The sequence below is a fragment of the Cheilinus undulatus genome, linkage group 8 (genome assembly GCF_018320785.1).
Source record: "Cheilinus undulatus linkage group 8, ASM1832078v1, whole genome shotgun sequence".
Classification (NCBI taxonomy): domain Eukaryota; kingdom Metazoa; phylum Chordata; class Actinopteri; order Labriformes; family Labridae; genus Cheilinus; species Cheilinus undulatus.
Window position 1 is genome coordinate 13,143,952 of NC_054872.1, and position 21,541 is coordinate 13,165,492.

The 21,541-nt window shown below is 39.0% G+C and overlaps 1 protein-coding gene across 2 annotated transcripts; it reads left to right on the plus strand.

Moving 5' to 3' along the window:
* The first annotated feature begins 2,567 nt into the window (after nucleotides 1–2,567).
* On the plus strand, nucleotides 2,568–15,525 carry zgc:91890 (solute carrier family 52, riboflavin transporter, member 3-B). 2 transcript variants are annotated; one of them, XM_041792791.1, is made up of 4 exons: nucleotides 2,568–2,674; nucleotides 11,145–12,223; nucleotides 12,365–12,488; nucleotides 14,772–15,525. In XM_041792791.1, the coding sequence occupies exons 2-4, from the start codon at nucleotides 11,199–11,201 to the stop codon at nucleotides 14,982–14,984; spliced, it is 1,362 nt and encodes a 453-aa protein (XP_041648725.1). In that variant the 5' UTR covers nucleotides 2,568–2,674; nucleotides 11,145–11,198; the 3' UTR covers nucleotides 14,985–15,525. The 2 variants fall into 2 exon arrangements, with proteins under 2 accessions (XP_041648725.1, XP_041648724.1); XM_041792790.1 differs by lacking the exon at nucleotides 2,568–2,674 and adding an exon at nucleotides 7,027–7,170.
* Nucleotides 15,526–21,541: the final 6,016 nt, after the last annotated feature.

Here is a 21,541-nt window from a genome sequence, read left to right on the forward strand (position 1 = left end):
AACGCTTCCAGTTTCTAATATCACTAACAGTTGACTGTGGAATATCCATAAGCATGAAATTTCAAAAACTGTCTTATTCAAAAAGTGACATCCATCAGTACCACACAAGTGACTGAGGTCTTCAGAATGATCCACTTTGTATCACAAATGTCTGCAAATGGAGACTGCATGGTGAGGTGTTTGATATTACACAGGGGTCTGATTGAAACACCTGAATTAATTATATAACACGTTCGGCCAAATACATCTGTCCATATATTGTATATTTTGCAATGATGCACCAAAAGACTAGGCTAAAAGTGTGCCACAGGTCACCATAAGAACAAAATGAGGATAAAGGTCAGTTGTTCTCAGAGTGTGTTTGGTATCATATTAAATGATCAGTTCTGGATGGCTGAGGCTTCCTCTGTGAATACGGAGATCAGGTTCCCCTCCTGTTGATTTAAACAAGTGAATCTTTGAGTCTCAATCCTGCTGAACATGCTGTACTAAAAACACAGACATATTTATTCAAACACAGAGCAGTGAAGTTCTGAGAAAGAAAGCAGATTATTGTACTTCTACACAAACATTCACCATGACTGCAGGTCACTGGATCACCCAGTATTGAGGTTTTATCTAAAACAATACTGTCCTGTGACTGGACATCAGAGTCTTTCTCTCACAGATTATGTAATTTTTGAGTAAAGAGGTCACACCTGCAGATATCCACTTGAAAAGGTGAAAGGCAAACATTCTATGATGGCTAAGATCCTTTTACAGTGATGTGATGGTTATGTAGTAAGTCAAAAATGGTTTAAGCACTAAGAAGATGGCATAGTATGAATGACTGCAGTTTGACTCAGTACCCCATAATGACAGAGCAGAAATATAATTTTAGAAATTTCTAGGGAATCTACAAAAACATCTGCTGCACTGAAGGTTCCCAAGAGCATAGTGGCCTCCATTGTTCTCAAATGGTAAAAGTTTGGCACAACCATTACTCTTCTAAGAGCTGGGTTACGCAATCAGCGGAGAAGGGCGTTAGTAAGAGAGGTGACCTAGAACCTGATGACCACTCTGACTGAACTCCAGAGATCCCGTGTGGAGATGCGACGAAGTTCCAGAAGGACAACCATCACTACACCAATCTGGGCTTATGGCACAGTGGCTAGACTGAAGCCTCACCTCAGTGCAAAATGTTCACCTGGAGTTTGCAAAAAAGCACCTGAAAGATTCTCAGGTTGTGAGAAACAAGATTCTCTGGTCTGATGAAACTCAGACTGGACTGTCTGGCCTCAGCTCCGAAAGTTATGTCTGGCGGAAACAAGACAACGCTTATCACCTGCCCAATAGCATCCCAAGAGTGAAGTATGGTGGTGGCAGCATCATGCTGTGGGGGTGTTTCTCAGCAGCAGGGACTGGGAGACTAGTCAGAGTTGTGGGAAAGCTGAATGGAGCAAAGTAGAGAGATATCCTCAATGAAAACCTGTTCTGCAGTGCTCAGGACCCCAGACTGGGTTGAAGGTTTATTTTCCAACATGACAATGACCCAAAGATAACCCAGGCGTGGCTTAGGGACAACTCTGTGAATGTTTCAGAGTGACCCAGCCAGAGCCCTTACATGAATCCTATCAAATATCTCTGGTGAGACCAGAGATATTTGATATTTGTCCCCATCCAACCTGACTGAGTTTGAGAGGATTTGCAAAGAAGAATGGCAGAAAATGCCTCAGTCCTGGTGTGCAAAGCTTGATGCATCGTATTTAAAGGGACTCAAGGCTGTATTGCTGCCAAAGCAGTAGTAGGTGTTGAATAAAGGGTCTGAATTATGCCATTGTTTTTTTCTTTTAAACAGGAAAAAAGTGTCTCAGGACTTCAAGACAATTGAGTTAAGTTTAAGATAAATCTTTTTGGAGAAGAACAAAAAGTTGAACATTTTTTGCTAAAAACAGCCCATGTTAAAAAAAATGTGCTTTGTCACGTAACAGTCGCCTGAATGCTTCAAAGCTCAAAGCATTTTTATTCACTGAATTAAGAGTAATTTGCTTGAATGTCATGAGCCTAAAAAGAGACGTTGTTCTTCATGGAGGGAACATGTAGTTCTAGTCAGACTGTGAGACAGAAGTGGGTGCAAGGGCACTCGAATAAAATACCGTGTGTCTCCACAGGGGTCATTCATTTGACTGGAATTTGTGCTCAACAAAAGCCAGACTGACCTCGACCAAACACCCACCCAGAGAGCACCAAAGCTGTCCAAAGTCATCTTCTGGTTGGCTAAGCTGCCATAGCAGAAGCCCACTAAAAGAGGAGAACAGTGGTTTTAATGCTTTATCCTCATCTGATTTTATCTGATGGCTTATCTACCAACATTCACCAACATTTCCAAAGCTACCCTTCTTTCACCCATTGTCTATCCTTTCTTTCCTCCCTCTGTCCTCATTCGCCTTCCAGCACCCACCCCTGCTGCTGAGGACTTTAGTTTCCCAAACTGGACCCCTGGCTCAGCCCTCTGTTGTCACATGACACAGATTGAAACACCCGCAGTAGTAAAGTACAAGCACTGCTCTCAATGTGAGTGCATAAGACAGAAACATCAGAGGGCCGCTGTGCTGTTACGTATCTCAGCACTCAGACATCACTGCGCTTGTGTAACTTCACAGGATACAGCTTTGTTTTCTATTCCTACGGACAGGTAAGCCTATGGGGTATCTTGTCTTGGACTGATGAATGGATTTGATTTGTCATGTAATTTTGAATGAAGTTCACGGTGCTTTATAAAAACGTGTTTCATAGATGTACAAGTTTAGAGTTTCTGAAACACATAGTAAAAAATTAAATTATGCAAAAGGTTATTTTTAGCTTGTCCTTACTATCGGCATATAACCAGAATCAACTAGATTAGGTATTAGCAGGATATTCAGTATAGATTTTTGTGTAACACATAGTGTAGCATATGTGTACATGTTATAAATTGCAGCACAAAAGTGGGAAAATGACAGTTTTCATGGCACTAGTAAATATTTATGAGTTCTTAAGCAGTATTAAAATAAATAAATGCTGTTAAGATTCATTGCGCTGTTGTGGTCTTTGTTGGTGCTTCGGTCCTCTGACATTCTTAGCCTTGTCCTTGCAGATTTACTTTATTTGCAGTTGAAAACCTTGAAAAAGTACTGCTTTGACTGTCTGTGGACTGTTGTATCACAGGTCTGGTTTAACAGGTTCATTACTATTGAATTAAATTAGGACATTTACAATAAAACTAAGATTGACTTGTAAGACCCTATAACAGGAGTGTTCAATCTTTTCTCTAGTAAAGGTCACATACCAAAACACATAAAGATGACTGAGCTACTTTGATATACCTCACCTTCAGTGTATTAAGGTTAGTAAAACCAAGACTGATAGACTGACGAATAGAAAATCATTAATGGTTTTGGAGTGGCTAGTCAGCAGGGGTGGAAACAAACTAATTACCTTTTACTCAAATTACTGTAATGTCAAATTTTTGGGGGGTGGTTATACATTTTTAGTATATTTTGAAGTCAGTAATTTTACTTTTACTTAAGTATGTTTTCACCTTTACTTAAGTATGATACTCTTGTACTACAGCTGTTGTCCAAAAAAACTGGAGTGTTAATCTCAGGGTTAAACATTTCTGAGTTGATTTTAACTCCTAATGTGTAATTCAATCTCCATTCTGAGTGAACTGGTCTCCAGTCTTGCAGTTATTTGACAGTCTTGATCCCCCAGTATTGGTTGAACTCTTTAGAGCTCGATCTGAGCTCTGGCCACTGTGATTTCAAATCCAGGGGGGGTGTGTAATAATAATAATGTATTTTATTTATAGGCGCCTTTCAAAGCACTCAAGGTCACCTTACAAGAAAAAGTTAAAACATGAAAAGCAAATTAGTCTATGAAATATACAAAAGTTACACAAGTTAGTAATAAGTTAAAACAATGAATGAAACTGTGTAGGTTGGCTTTAAAGAAATCAGTCAAACAGAAATTATGCCAGTTTGAAAAGATGGGTTTTGAGACAGGATTTAAAAATGGAGAGAGAGTTAATATTATTGTGAGGGTAGTTTCCCATCATGCCCTTGGGCAGAGTGTTAAGATGTGTTTTGGATGTTGCCTACTGTACAGTGATCTCTGGGGTTCTTTTATTCATGTTGTAGTAGACTGTTATTGTTTATGGTGTGAGACACATTTGCACCATGAGTGAAGTTATCCACTAAGTTAGAGTTCCTGTCTGTGACTTTAGGTGTTCCTAAAGAATGCACAATGTGTATTCTTCACCAGTATGCATTGTCTTGCTATGAGGCTGACTAGTTTGTTTAACTATATGTAGTGTGGACCACCATAGACCATTTTAAAAGGGTAAAATTGATCTGTATTTAAGTTTAATTAACACTAAATTTTGTGTTTATTTTACTGTATTATAGAGGTGTGACTTTACCTGGACAGCCTGATTGAAGATCTGTTCTCTCATTGTTCTGACCAAAAAAGAACAATGATATTTCACAGTACAACTCCTTAGTATTTACTCTGTACTTAAAGTAAAATTGAAATACTTTTGACTTTTACTTGAGTAGATTTATAGAGCAGTATTTTTAGTTTTGCTTAAGTAACTTTTAACCAGAGTAACTGTGCTTTTACTTGAGTACAACAGCTTCTACTTTTTCCACCTCTGCTAGTCAGACTGCGGGACAATCACCATTGCCAATCAGAATATAATACAATTACCACTGCTACCATTGGATCTGAACTTGTCTGATTGATGCTGGCAGCTCATGATGATAGTAGAATATTCTTGATAAATCAGACCTTGAAATTGAGCAGATAGCCTGAGCAAATGAATGCATTGTGTGCTGTAATTTGCTGCCATAATTCTTTTGTCTTTATTCATCAGGGCATTATGAGTCAATACATTGGTATTGTTTTGGCTGTCGGTATGTTTACTATTAACGTTCTCATGTCAAAGCATGCCAGCAAATTCTTCAATAATACAGAATCAACACAGCAGCATTGTCTTGTGTCCAGAGCATGTGAGTGGAGCGGAGCGGGAGCTAGCGGGGAGTGCGAGCGGAAGGATTTTGGCCAGAGCACGGAGCGGTTTTTTTCAAAAAAGGTGGACCGGCACCTTGTCTTGCGCTCCATTCCACTCCAATTTCGTTCCGGTACCGCTCACACCATGCGTCTGAAGCATGTCTCACCCAGAATGCATCTGCAAGAATTTGTATCCGTGAAGCATCCCGTGTTGGTTTTCACTGCCCCTGCAGAGAGACAGCGACATCCAGCACGTCAGAATGGGCTTTCCGCCGGAATAATCCGAGAAAACTTGAGATGCCTGCACAGTGTTGATATACTAATATTAACACCATCGTCATTTTTTTAAAACATCAGTATTTCCCAGTGTCTGAAACCGAGAAGATGGTAATGGTAATGCACTTCCGTGTTTTCGTTGAGTGAGCGGTGGGTGATTGGAGTGGAGCGGGTAGAAACATGAGTGAGCGGTGGAGCGATAACGAGCGGAGCGGCGTGAATCCTCTCTGAGCGGACAAGCAGGCGCAAGGAACAGCTCTGTGAGCGAGGAGCGGGAAATCTCATCGCTCCACTCCGCTCACATGCTCTGCTTGTGTCAAAACTACAAAGTTTAAGACAGCTAAGCACAAGCTTTATATTCAAAGTAGGGCTATATTTGATTTTATTTTTTAGTATTTGCTGAAAGCCAGTTAAAATGGACCATGGGCAGCAGTTTGCCATAGTTTGGACATTCCTGTCCTAAATAAAAGGTTCTGCAAATTTAGGTAAGTTTACCTTTTTCGGGGGATTTATACAAATTTTTAAGCATTTGCCAGAAATATATCTAAAAGTTATTTAAATGATTCCTTGTTTTAAATTAAATTAAAAAAAGTAAAAAAACAAAAAAACAAAAACATAATTTAGTGATATCAGCCAAACATTGCACGCAGTGATGACTAGTATGCTAGATGCAGGAACAACCATATCCGGCATCCTAGTGGTCATTTTTGGGTCCTCTCTGACACCCATGCAATCATGGGTTTGGAAAATAACAGCTTTCTGTGGTGGTAGGAGATAACATAACAGAAGTAATGGTACTTTTGTTACTTCCTCGGAGAGAATATGGAAGGAGGTGCTTCAAATATGCACTAGAAGCCTTGTAAAAAATTTGGAATCATCACTCACTACTACCTGTTGGAGGAGTGCTGAGTCTTGAAATCCAAAAACGGCTCCTGGGGGAACTTTTGTGGATTTTGGGTAAATACCTTAAGCCATGGGAGAAACTCTTGAGAATACTGCTTCCATAATTAAACCCATTTACCTTTTATAACTGTGTCAGATGTGACTTATTGAAAGGGAGGAAAGTTCATCTGTTCTGTCAACATTATTAAGGGTAGCTTTAACAAACAACATACTGTACATTGAGTCGTTTCATTTAAGCTGATTTGAATCAGGAAGTATAAACTGCAATGTCATGTGGGTGGTGTCTGAACTGAACTTGATGAACTGGATTTCTTAGTTGGGTAATTCTATTCACCACACCTATGATGCTTGCGAAATCAAACCAACAGGAAACGACTGGCTTATGCTAAAGAAAAACTGGCACTGTTAGAGCCTTAGACTCGGCTGGATGATAGAAATAAAATGAGGCACAAAGAGAAAAGATGAGAAGTCAGAGTGGTGTATCCAGTATGAAGTGATAACTCCACTGAGTGTGTAACCAACCTTCTGCCTCACAGAGCAGCATGTTGGTTTAAAGGAGCTCAGAGCACAAGATCGTACACTGGTTGGGGGAGGAAAGGGCCGGAGGAGGAGCTACCCCTCTGAGCCCTCCTCTTTAACTCACTTCCTCCTATCTCTGAGCCCCCGGCAGACTGTGAGCACATGGCTGTCTGGTTTTGAAACCGGCCTCCAATAGGAGGGTGTTTGTAGTGTCATGGTGGTGCGGAGCATGTGCGCCTGTGCAGTCCCTCCCACGTCAAGTGCAGCAGGGACACGGAAGCAGAGCGTGAGAGAGTGTGGAGGAGAAAAGGTGGGAGGGAAGCCATACACACACATTAACGCGGCTGATGTAACCAAAAAAACTGAGATCACGATGGAGTGAGGGGTTTTTGAATGAATAGAGGGAAGAGGAGTCAGTTTCTTCACGGCTATGTTCTGAACAAGGTAAGATGATGACCTAGCACAGACAGGGAAAGGTATGTAGGCCATATTATTGGATTTGGTAATCCTTGAACCTCAAGGGTCAAGTCTTCATTTGTTTGATCCACATGTGGAGGAGATGGAGAGAAACCATGTTAGAGTTTAAACATTATTAAGGGAACAGGAAGTTAAAACAGATAAACTCAATGGAAACTTCACAGTTTCTCAATATCACTTGAACACACTTCTTTCATTCTTAATCCACACAGAGAGTCTTTTTTACATAGATTCTTTGTCCCCTTCAATGTCATGTTCCCTTCAAGAGGAGTTTTCTCTACGTGAATAGCTGTGGGCTGTTTGTTTTACTATGTGTTTATAGTACGTGAAGCTCAGCTGTGATGTAGTTTAATACAAAGCTTCACAAACTCTTCCCTCCCCTTAAATTGTGTCTGTTTATGTCACGGCCACATGGTGCTTTTTATGGCACAAGTGTGTCAGTGAGGGAAAGGTCAGGTATCCCGTGCCAAATAGTGCACGAGAGAGGGAAAGAATAAAAGGTTAAGTGAGGGGAGACTGTGAAGGTCATCTTCAGTCACATGGAAGTTTGCTTTTGTACCCAGGAAGAGATATTTGACACTGCTCTGCTGTGCTAAACTGATCAGGCAAAAACATCAGCATAGAGACGTTTGTTTTTGTTCTGTTAAGCCATCCAACAATGGATGGATTTCTAGTGAAACAGAATTTCATGGATCCTCAGACTTAGTTGTACAATCTGATTGGTCCTTTGACATAGCATATCAAGTGTAGTGTCTTATTATAGTTTCATCTATGATTTGTTCTTGGACTAAATAATTGTTCAAGAAAATTCCAGACAAAATAATACATTAGCATCTTCATAGCCTGAACTTTGTGATGCATAAAAAGTGTTAGCATGCTAAAATGCTAATCTAACACTGTATTCAGTGAGAATATAAATGATTAAACACCTTTCTTTCTAAAATGTCACAACATTGTTTGCTTATTTATTTTAGATACAAGATTGCTGGATGAGTGTAAGTTCTAAGAAATACAGTACTAGTTTACCTAGTGTGTTACCTAAACAAATCTGCTCTGTTCATGACTCTATGTATGTAGCCAATCAGTAGCCTTTTAAGGTGACATTCAAATACTTGCATGCTAACGTGGTGACTTTATAAGGCAGTGGTTCCCAAACTTTTCCTGTAGGGCCCCTCACTGGCAGGTGAAACTATGCTCAGGCCTCCCATTCCTCTACCCCTCATATCAACATGTAAAAATATGTAAATATATAACAAACACTGTCAGTCACAATATTTGTGAGCAAATTCCTTGTTTTTTGGTAAGAATTTACTACAAAATCCAACCTCAAAATTGTGTGGCAACAACAGCAATCCCCTAAATGTACAATTAAGACAAACAGTTCTGTGAAGATCAAAACTTATTACCATCTTGTAGATTTATACCCCCGATCCTTCATCATTTCAATGACTATCGTGGGCCTATTTGGTACTAGGGATGCGCGGTTAATCAGTGAAACAGTTAAATTCGTTTATCAAATTAGCCGGCACAGGATTTACTAGTCGGTTAAACTAATTACCAATCATTTTCCATGAACACGGGCTTGAAATCCCGGTCTTTACTGCTCCTTTAAACTGTAATGAACCTCCCGCCACCCGAGGTCGCTGTAGCTTCAGTTACTGGCCACTGCCTTTCTGTCTGACCCTTCACCAGATGTAAATATGAGAAGCTCAGTGGTGGCTTAGCGGTTAGCGTGTAGCAGGAACACCGCGGTGCGACCGTTTTTTAAGAGTAGTAAATGGAAATAAAGTGGTATGTAGCCTGTCGAGGGTATAACTACTCAACCGAAGTGAAAAGAGGCCACGCATCAAAGCGCGATATTACTCTGCAAAGAGGAACGAAGTCTGGTGGCACTAGCTGCTAACATCCCACCTGCTGACACAATGACCCTGTGAGGAATTTGACTGTTTTTTAGCGGTTTTCTGCTTTTTAGACAAGTCGGTTAAACAAAGTTTAAATGAGCGTTTAGCCAAACAGCAAAATAGATGCTCAGGAACATCCTGATTTGGTACTTCAGATCTTCTTAAATCTTGGGACACAGTTAAATTACAATGCCCAGCTTTTTTTTTTTTGTTTTGTTTTTTTTTTTTTTTGCCTTGATTGAGGCAGCATTAGAAAAAAACTATCTTACACAGGTAGGATGTTACAAAAAAGTAGGGTGTTGTCAGGACCCTCCTGCCCAGAAGTGGGTTCTCTTTTTCCCTCCAATCCAAAATATAGATGTCTTGGATTTAACTGGCACTGCATTGTTGATTCTGAGGTTGTGTTGTAGTGATGGGAAGTTCGGCTCTTTTCAGAGAGCCGGCTCTTTCGACTCCCGAACAGCTCTTTATTTAGGATCTTTTGTAGCCCTATATTTTACCTTAGCTTCGCAAAAAAATAGTGGTTAGTGTGTTGAAAACCCTTTTGCATTCATTGTTTTTATGAAAAGCCTTGTAATTGCCTAATTTTGTGCATTTATTCTGTTACAAAACAATTCTTAGGTTTAGCATTTAAATTCCACTGGTTGGGGTTAGATTTAATGCCGAGCAGATGTAGAAGTGTGTTTGCACATGCGCAGTACAGTTCCGGGACGGATCGGGTAGCGACACCTCCCTCTCTGTTTTCACATAATAGTATAATCCTTTATCCTCACATGTGATTGTCCGCATGGCCGCCATACTGACCAATCAAAACAAAGTTCTGACCAGAGCTGGGGCTGAGCACTGTGAGAGCTAAGCAGCGAAAGGCAAAAAAACTGGGAGCCGGCTCTCACTTTATGCGAGCCGGCTCGTCTGATTCACTACAAAGCATGGGCTCTCAGAGCCGCAGCTTTAGCACATGACCCATCACTATTGTGTTGCTTAGACTTGTCTTTCCACGCCCCCAGGGTACAGCCTCTCAGAGCTGCCATCAGCTTTCCAATCAAAACAGCAAAATTAGAAATTGTTTGATACTTTGGTTTCTATGATGCCCTGACAGTTCCGCTAACTTACTATTGCTGGTATGCTTGTAGACTGTTTCCTGTGTTTAACCATTGCACATTACAAAAAAAACCTCAAATCTAAAATGTAAAAAATAATTTTAGCATTTTTAGGTTACTTTGAAGAACATAATTCTCTTCCTCTCTTTGTTGTTTCTCCAAAACATAAATAAGACTGTCAACTTTTCAAACCAAGTCACATATATAGGTTGTTTTTACTGCAAGAACTTTCCCCAGGAGCCTGGAATCTGTTGAGGAGCTCAAACAGGAACCTGGAAACAGGAAAAACTATACCTCTTGAAAAGCCTCTGCTCAGGATGTAGTACTTTCAAAATAGCTTAATGTTTCTGATGGGTAATAAGGCCAGTGACTCTGCCAGAAACTCTCAGATTACCACCCAGATCTTGAGCATTAGTAATGGTTGACAAAGACTCAAATTTTTTTCCCGCTCCAGTGAGTCTGAGAACTGAAGAAGCCTTTCAGAGGAGTGATGAAACATCTACCGGTACCTTAACCAAGTCCAGCAGCCCCATTTGGATCAAGTTTCGGATAACCACAACCTAGATGACCTATAGAGAGACTGTGCCCATCTTCTGACCTACACGCTTTATTAGAATACTTTCAAAAAAGTGTATTCATACAAAAAAATAATTGGTAGCTTGGTCTTCAATAGTAAACGATCACAAAATCGTAATGATTTTATTCAGTCTTCTTGAAACCTTGCGATGTCAGGGTGTCCAGTTTACGTGACCTTTGCTGTGACTTTAGACCCTGTTGGAAATGCACCCTGTATCATATCGTAGACATTTCTTACCCAGGCTTATATTCAGACTGTGATCAAACATTAAACTAAAAACTTTAGATTGTGGTAAAGTTCCTTAAGTTTCAAATTAGACAAATTAGACTAATAAATCTGATCTTTGTTGTGTCTGTCTTTCAGATTGTCTAGATCTACATTTCCTGAATCACCTCATTCCATCATTATCACTGCATTATGTCTCTGCTGACTCACGTGCTGGCCTGCCTATTTGGTATGGGCTCCTGGGTAGCTATCAACGGGATGTGGGTGGAGCTGCCTCTGGTTGTACCAGAGATCCCAGAGGGCTGGTATCTGCCATCCTACCTCACAGTCCTAATCCAGATGGCAAATATAGGTCCTCTCTTCATCACACTAATGCACCGCTTCCGCCCAGGAGCACTAGATGAGCGGCCGGTCATCTACTTCATTGTGGGGTTGGGGATCATTGCTACATTCCTGCTGGCCTTCTTTTGGAGGCACACAGTGACAATCGGGGGTTCTTTGCACAGTGTACCCCTGCTGGTGTTGAGCTTCCTCCTCTCTTTGGTGGACTGCACTTCCTCTGTTACCTTTCTGCCTTTCATGATGAGGCTACGTCCTCAGTACCTCACTACGTACTTCGCAGGTGAAGGCCTCAGTGGTCTGGTTCCTGCACTGGTGGCTCTTATTCAAGGTGTTGGGGTAGTTCACTGTAAGAATGCCACCTTGACTGATGCTGCCAACAGCACAGCTAACAATGCAACCATGAGTGGAGAGCTTCTAGCCATCTACCAGCCAGCTAAATTCTCCGCTCAGGTCTTCTTCGTGTTCCTCAGTGCCATGATGGTGGTGTGCCTGGTGGCCTTCCTGCTGCTAAACTATCATCCAGCCGTGGCACGAGAAAGGAAGAATGACCTGTACTACAGTGGTGATATGGCTCCTGGAAAGAGGGAACAGGGTCTGTCTCTGCACGCTCAGACACCAGAGCAGAAGCCCATGATCAGCCCCTTGGACAGGAGGGAGCCCAGGAGCTCTTTCGGTAGGGGGACATACAGCAGTATTGAGGTGGTGTTCATCTTTGTCGTACTGGCCTGGGTCAATGCTCTGACCAATGCAGTGCTGCCCTCAGTCCAGTCCTACTCCTGTCTGCCTTATGGGAACAAGGCCTACCATCTGGCTGCCACCATGGCAGCAGTTGCAAACCCAGTGGCCTGCTTCATCGCCATGTTTATGCCGATCAGGTAAGAATAAACCATCTCTTTCCTTTAAAATGCCTGAAAAAGACTTCATTTAAACAACCACAGAAGGAAATATTTAATAGTAACGTTTAGGTTTTTCATGTGGGAGGAAAGGCTAAACTGTCTGTTTGGTGTCTGTTTCAGGTCTCTCTACTTCATGGGTTTCTTGACCATGTTTGGGACTGGATTCGGTGCCTACATCATGGCCATGGCTGCTCTTAGTCCCTGCCCTCTGCTGGTCCACAGTGCCTCTGGAACCGCAGTCATAGTGAGCATGTTTATTCTTATGAAGTTATTGGACAAATACAGTGGATCATTTAGAGCAGTGGTTCTGTCTGCTATGATGTCCTCATAATTATAGATGTGGATGTATTTAAAAAAACATGATTAGAGGCATAATAAAACACAGGATATAAGGGCCACCCAAAAAGCAATTAAAGAATCTGTTAATTTTGAGAAAAAGAAGTCGCAATATTTGAGAAAAACAATCAAACTTTTTAAGAGTATAAAGTCGTGTATTTACAAGCACCCAAACTCAGAATTTCAGGGTTTAAAAAGTCACACATTTTGGCTTTATAAACTCAAAAATTGAAGGTTTTTAAAGTCATCCATTTCTGACACTGTAAAGTTAAGAATATTGTGAGAAACTAAACTGAAACAATGGTTGAATAGTCCCAGTTTACAGAAATGTCTCTTCAGAAGAGAATTATAATTTGATTATCCTGTGCTAAAATCACAAGTTCCTCACTGAATGGTCCCAGTAAGAAGAATTATTTGATTAGGCCCTTAACTGCAGGCTCTTGGAAACATGGTGTGTTAGCACTGATTTAAAGGCAGTTTATTCTGAATACCACAGGGAAGATGAAGGACTCATGATCCACACTAGAATAATAGAGTGGTGCAGTAATCGGTCCTAAAATGCAGATGTGAGCTAGCATTTTAGCATTCACAATTCCCTTGTCTGGACGTCTAGAGGGCTGTAGCATTTGTCGCGGTGACTGAGCCCGCCCCTCACTTGGTGATGATGTTGAATTGAGTCGACTGTGTTGTTCAAAATAGCATGACATTCACTTTATACTTCAATTATATTTACAAACCAAATATGATGCTTATGTTATTGATTTATGAAGACTATCTTTATGGACAAAATGTGTTTCATAAAGTTCCATAAACTTTTATTGGGCATAGATCATATTTTCAGCAATGATCGAAACCCAGCTGAAAAATCCCACTGGCTTTCTACCAAGGGAACTCGTGCAACACTAACTTTTGGGTTTTGCCTACAAAACCACGTCATCACTGCACCACTCTACTATAAAGAGCCATCAAATTATCATAGTGCCTTTTTATTTCTCTTATGTTTAAGAGAATAGTGTGACTGGAAAGTTTAAAAACCTAGTTATATCAACTATACCCTGTCTGAGACAATTAAGCCAAACCATTTGAGTTTTTTTTTTTTTTTTTTTTAAACAAAGGCTCACTTCACATAAATAAGAAAAATTACTTTGGAAAAAGAACTTTAGATGCAGACAAATATATTAGCTCCCCTATGAAATTTCTTTTTTTTAAATGTATTATCCAAGTGCTGTTTAACAGAGCAAGGCTTTTTTTCCCCAACTAGGCTCTTCCAAACATCCTACTTTTGATTTGGATGCTTCTGTTGTTCTACTTTGCACACAGAAACAAAATATTTCACAAAAAAAAACAAATAAATAAATAAAAATTACAATGGTCTAAATTATTAGCCCCCTTAAGAACTGACCTTTCTGTTGAGCCATAGCACAAACCAATGTTGTGCAATGATGTGCTTTAATTTTATAATGGGATAGCTGACCTACTCTGTTTAACCGCACTTGGGAAAGACAGAGAAAATATATGTCATCCTCTTCTGTACAAGTACGTTGATCCTTTCATCACAGGTTTTTATGAGTAGGTTTGTTTTTTCAGTGTTTTAACACTGAAAAAATATGTATTGGCTAAAATAAGTTTGGAAAATGAACATGTTGGATACTGGCAAAAGGTGAAAATCATGCATCCCCAGCTTGAAGCTTTCAGATGTTTTCCCCCGCAATGAGATTCATTTTGGGTTTACTTCCCATCATTCTGTGACCTCATGAATCTGTTTTTATTGGTTTGTGTTTTTGTTGTCAGAAGTTTGAGGGTACGAAAACACTTGATGAAAGTGAGTGAAGAAAAAAAATGCAAAATTGATGGTTTTACATGAAAATAATGAGACAATGAAGCTCCATAACAACATTTTAGAAAACAAAACTATTGGTTAGATCTTCTCTGATCACACTCAATGAACGGCATCAATGCGGTAAAATGCAGCAGCTTATTCTAACAGCTGGTCCAGCACTTCAACCTTTGAAGACAAACTCACGACTAAACAGTTTTCTGATTGGAAGCAAATTTCCTTTCTCTCTCTCTCTCTCTCTGATCATGCTAAAAGCTTTTGCGCTCTATTAATGTTGTGTTGACATCAGGAAGCTGTGTATGTTAACTGTATGACAGGAATGAGTTTCACATGATTATGTCTTCTGTGTTGCAGGTGCTGGCCTGGATCCTGTTTGTCCTGTCTCTGTCATACGTGAAGGTCATCATCGGGGTGATTCTGAGGGATGAGGGCCACAGCGCCCTCGTCTGGTGTGGTGCAGTGGTGCAATTGGGATCCATGGTTGGAGCATTGTCCATGTTCCCATTGGTCAGTGTCTATGGACTTTTCAAGTCAGGTGATGCTTGCAACACCAAGTGTCCGATGTAATAAATATGTGTTTAAGTTACAGACTGTGTAAACACTGTTGTACAATACTGAAACATAACTGCTCTTCTCTCAGTAGCACTGAACTCGTTACAATCATGAGCTTTATTCCTTCTTTTTTATACTGCTATGATCTCAGAGCTGCTTCTCTACAATCTCTGATGTTGAACAGATTTAACTTACCAGAGCCAGATGGCAGAGTTGTGATGAATGTAGTGTATTTATTTACTTTTGGGGTAGAGTCTCAAAGACACCTGACTGTGTCAGACTGCACTAGACTATTTTGTTGTTGAGTAGAGTAGACTTCCCTTACAATTCAGAGGTCAAAGCCAGTTTACTTGAACTGTTAGCACAATGTGAAAGTATTACTGAGTGATGTTGCTTTTATAAGAACCTGTTGGTACTTTCGGCTTTAAAATGTGCCTTAACGTGAGACACTGAAAAAGTTTTTGTTGTTTTTTTTTTAAATTACATTATTGTTGTTTGCCTTGTAATAGTTATTTTAGTGAAGCAACTGTCAAATAAAACCAAATAAAACAACTGTTTAAACCTTTCTGAGTGTTTGCATTATACTGAGAATAACTTTATTTGTCTGTCTAATTATTGGGATCCCCATGAGTCTTTTCATAATAAATGATATACACTGTAATGTGCTGTAGTGGATATAATATCCCTAGAGATGATGTCGAGGTAGTTTAGGAAAAATTTAAGCAGATCTGGGTGCAGGCAGTCATGAGATGGTTCATACTAAAAAGAGTATAAACCATTAACTTTAACTGGTCTTAAACAAAGTGTTTTACATTGGTTGAAATTAAGACTCTTGTATAACTTCCAGATTTTGCATCTCATTTTTTGCTGCCTGGTAGAAAACCGAAACCCAAAGATCAAGGTATACACTCATTGGCCACCTTATTAGGTACACCTTGCTTGTACTGGGTTGGATCCTCAGTAAGTCATATTGACCACCCCTAAATGCATAAAGTTGCTGCCATGTGATTATGAATAATTATGATAAATGTGATTTATAAAGCACTTTGAATCAAAGTGCTGTACATACAAATCCAAAGAACTGATAAAAAAAACACTTAACAATTTAAACATTTCAGAAAACAAATCAAAAGGACATCAGAGAAGCAAACAATTTAGGACTCATATATCACCCTCCGAAAATAATGGCCTAAGTCAGTTTTTTTTTTATATATATATATATATATGTGTGTATACACACATATATATATATATATATACATATATACACATATATACATATATACATATATATATATATATAGAGAGAGAGAGAGAGAGAGAGAGAGTGCTTAACAAATTTATTAGACCACCCTAACCCTAACCAAAGTAAGGTTTATGCTACAGCTGCCCTAAATTAACAGCATTGGTAATTATCAAAATCATTTTTTTATGTTTCTGCAATGGTTAATACACCAATATGTAGAAGCTCTTTAACCCAAATGATATTTTTAATGTTAGAATATAATTATTGTTGTTATCCATGAATTTTCAAATTTACTGATTTACAAAAAAAAAACTGAAAAAATAGTAAAGCACATTAATATTTCTTGATTAATATGTCATTTATTTACTTGCATTCCTGAACAGAAAAATGAGTTTTAGTGGTTGAATGTTATGCTTGATTAATTTCTGACTTCTCGGAGAAGCTCAGGGTGATCACCCTGTGTTTAAAGTATTTAAACACTCCTGTACAGTAGGTGGCATTATCCACCTTTAATGTTGGTTTGCAATCTTTAATTAATTGAGAGAAGAAAATCTGCCTAATTTTTGGCAGTTTTTCTGATGACCAAGCTCACCTGAATGCACCATCTAGATTCATAATGGACTGTACCAAGTGAGACTTTCAGATGGGGGGAGTTGCAGTGTTTTAAAAGTTGTTTGCAACTTTCAAACCGAATATATTAAGACTTCATCTCTGTTTAAAAAGGGACTTAAACATTTATGTAACGTTTCTGAGTGATCTGAATCAAAAGTTTTTTGTTTTCATCTTCTCTTGGTGCCAGAGGTAATGAATGAACACCCCTGTTTGCAGACCAGAGTTTGATGGGGAAGTATTTAAAAACCTCATGTCTGAGACATGTTTAGATGAAGCAACTTCTAGAAGATAATCACTGGGTGTGTTTAAATGATGGGAGAGGGACAAGAGTAGATGTTCACACAGGAAATAGTTCTGCACTGGATTTGACACTGCTATTGAGGGATTTAGCAGGCTCATGTGAGTGGGAACTATGGGAAGACACGACTGTGGGTAGTGATCACATTACAATACTTTGTTATATGACAATAGATAGGGAGGTGGAGAAGGAGGAATGAGAGGCAAGGTGGATTTGCTGTGAAGCAAAATGGGATAAATTTAAGTATTTGTGTGAAAGGGAGGATGGAAAAATAGATTTAAACCAAGATACTGAGGAAACTGATAAAAACCTAAAGGATGTTATTTTAAAAGCAGCAGAGTCAACAATTCCTAGGAGCAAAGGAAAACTGAATAAGAATCCAGTCCCATGGTGGTCAGAAGAATGTAGTGCAGCTGTTAAAGAAAGAAATAAAGCTTATAAAACTTTAAAGACATAATTTTGAGAAATTGAGTATAAAAGAATGCAAGCAAAGGTAAGGAAAGTTGTTAAAGAAGCTAAGAAAAAAGATGGAGAGACTTCTGAAATATGACAGTTAGAACAACTCCTGTAGGTGACATATGGGGAATGATCAGGAAGATGAAGGGGGTCAGAAGAGAGAGGAAATACCCGGTATTAAAAAGTGGAAAGGAGACAGCAATCACAAACGAGGATAAAGCCGAACTAATGGTTAAAACTTTTAAAGAAATTAACACTTCTAATAATTTGACAGAGGAAGGAGGACAAGGGAGAGAGAAAACAAGACAAGAATTCATTGGGTTTTTAAGCAGACAGGAAATTTCAGGTAGTGTGATGGATGCCCTCTTCAATATCCAAGAAATGAGGAGAGCTATAGCTAAATCTGGGAAAACATCTCCAGGAAAGGACCAGATATGCTATATAATGTTAACACATTTAGGAATTAAGACAGAAACTAAACTATTAGAAATGTATAATAAGGTGTGGGAGGAAGGAAGACTACCTAGCAGTTGGAAGGAAGCAATTGTAAAACCAGGGAAGGACCGCACTTACCTAACAAGCTATAGACCTATTGCTCTGACTTCACATGTTGGAAAAATCATTGAAAAAAAATGATAACAGAGACTAACATTTTACTTAGAAACAAGAGGTTTACTTTCCCCTTACCAGAGTGGATTTAGGAAAGGGAGAGGAACAATGGATTCAGTTGTATGCCTGGAAATTGAAATACGAAAAGCCCAGATTAGTAAGGAAAGTGTCATGGTTGTGTTTTTTGATGTTGAAAAAGCCTACGACATGGTTTGGAAAGAGGGGTTACTGATTATTAAACTTTATAAAATGGGAGTAACAGGAAGAATGTTTAAATGGATTAAAAACTTTTTGTTTAATAGAAGTATCCAAGTAAAGATGGGTACAGCCTTATCCACAAAGCAGGTGGTAGATAATGGAACCCCACAGGGCAGTGTTATCAGTCCGTTGTTATTTTCAATTATGATTAATGATGTTTTTTCTAATGTAGATGCTGACATTGGTCAGTCTTTATTTGCTGATGACGGGGCACTTTGGAAGAGAGGGAAAAATTATTAGTTGGTTCAAGATAAGATGCAAAAGGCAGTAGGGGTTGTTGAAAAATGGTCATATTCATGGGGATTTAGATTTTCAGTAGAAAAAACTAAAACAGTTGTTTTTACTAGAAATAAAGAAAAAGGGAAAACTATACAGATGTACGGTCAGAGAATAGAACAAGTCCACACTTTTTGGTTTCTAGGAATATTGTTTGATTCAAAGTTGACGTGGAACGATCACATAAATAAAATAGAGAAAAAATGTAAAATAGTGTTAAATATAATGAGATGTCTGACAGGATCAGAGTGGGGAGCTAGTCGAAGTGCTTTGAAAAATATTTATGTTGCCCTTATAAGATCAGTGGTAGATTATGGCTGTTTAGTATACAGAGGAGCAGCTAAAACTCTGTTGAAAAGAATAGAGGTAATACAAAATCAAGCACTAAGATTATGTTGTGGTGCCCTTAAGGACTTCTCCAGCTAATGCTGTTCAGGTGGAGATGGGAGAGATGCCAGTTAACCTTAGACATAAACAGTTAATGATGACATACTGGGCAAATCTTCGGGGGCATAAAATAGAAAGTCAAACAGTGAAAGCTCTCCAACCATGCTGGGAGAGTGGGAAACCAAGAATGTACTGTTTTGTGTGGGAGGCAAGCAAAATGGCTCAAGAAATGGGGATACAGGGAAAAACATACAGCAACACAGTACCTTATCCAGTAACTCCATTCTGGTTATTTCCCCCTGTTCACATTGATCTATATATTCAAGATAAAATGCATAGCAGTAAAGGAAATGGAAATTGGGCAGATATAGTAGAAAACAGACTAAAAATAATACACAGACCTCACACACCTTTTTATACAGATGGTTCTAAGAACACAAAGAATGGGCACACTGGTTTTGCATTTGTCATACCAAAGTTAAACATAAATGTTAGGGAGAGAACACCAGATCATTTATCAGTTTATACAGTTGAGATGTTGGCAATAGTAAGAGCATTACACTGGACAGAACAGAACAAAAAGAAACAGGTTATAGTGTGTTCATACTCTCTCAGCAGTGATATCCTTACAGTCCATGTCATCCCAAAGCAGACCAGATATATTATATGAAATATATGAAACGCTATTCAGATTGCACAAATTACAGTTAGACATCAGGTTCATGTGGGTACCAGCGCACCGGGGAATTGAGGGAAATGAAATGGCTGATCATCTAGCCAAACAGGCCCTTAGACAAGACAAAATTATGAATGTAGATTTTAGTACATCAGAAAAAAAGCTTTGGTTAAAAGTAAAATCATGAGTGAATGGCAAAAGCTGTGGGATGAAGGACAGAAAGGACGTCATTTGCGTAATATTCAAGGGAAAGTGGGAGGTATGAAAACATTAGGAGGAAACAGAAGAGAACAGATAATAATAGGTAGACTAAGGATTGGACATGTAGGATTAAATAAAACATTGAATTTAAAACAGGTATGTGTGAGTGTGGGGTGGAAGAAGAGAGTGTTGAACATGCAATCTGTAACTGTGAGAGGCACAAAACTAGCGGGGAAAAGCTGAAGAAAGACCTTAGGAGACGTGGAGTGCAGATGTTCACATTTAAAAATATATTAAATAATGAGAGAAATATATCTAAAGCTTTGTTTGAGTTTTTAAAAGAAACTGGATTAGTCAAGAGAACATATATATATTTTATTTCTTCAAACCTCCTTAGTTAATCACGATGTATTTTGTACCTAGAACAAGGGGCTCTGGTTCACACTCCAGCATAGTAGGTGGCGGTAATGCACCTTAACGATGGTTGCCACCCGCCATTAAACTAGCAGAAGAAGAAGAAGAAGAAGAAGAAGAAGAAGAAGAAGAAGAATGTTTAGATGAAAGGCCTCAGGAACTGCTTCTATGGTGGAGATGTGACCATGCTTTGGTGAGTTTGAGTTGTTTGTCATGGATGGCTTTTTAACATTTTTTTTCACTGCCAACTTAGAGCTGAAAAGTATTTCCTGTACTTATATTTTTCCATTTTAAATCTACGAATCTTATACCCTAACCCAAACCCAAACTTTTAAACTGTTGGAAGCTCCTTTGAACCCTATCCATTATTGATAATGTTAGAATGTTTTCCCTCCAAAACATGGAACATGGGTTAAATACTTCCTGGGTCACTTCTAACCACCTATTTGTTGTTTCATTTGCCTCGTCTCAACCTGGAATTAGAAGGGCTTTTTTCCCCACATCTTTGGACAACACAACCTCTCCCAGTAAGTTGATTTTTAAGATTTAAACAATAAGTTGTAGTAAATGTATGATTAATGTTGACTGATTACATACTGGAAGTTTAGACCCTGTTTTTTATGCATGTCTCCTGGCTTTGGTGCGCATCTGGCTTTACTCTCTAAAACAGTGTATTTATTAATCATAGTTTCAGTCATCTACTTCAGTTGAACATTAGTTCAATGGCATTCTTAACTTGTTCTGCCTCATTTGTCTTAATCTCTGCAAGTGCTGACTGACTTTGCAATGCTTTGAACTGAACTGGTAGTTTAACTTCTTCTCTTGTTTTGCCAGGTTGAGATGGCTCCTAGTCTAAACATGTATGGACAACACTAGATTGATTTATCTTGATTTATCTCTCTTGCCTCTTATTATTTGCATTGTTGCAATTGCATTATTTTGACTAACATAACATTTTGTTTATTTCATTTTAATTTTGTCTTCATGTATTTTTCATGAAGTTGGGGATGACATTCTAGTGAACTGCTTAATCAATCTAGTTTTTGCCAGGTGTGGCTTGTATGCATTTTTGTGCTTCATTGCACCTCATGTGAGCCGGGTGTGGCTTTCTTTTCAGACTGATGGAAGGCATTTGGGCC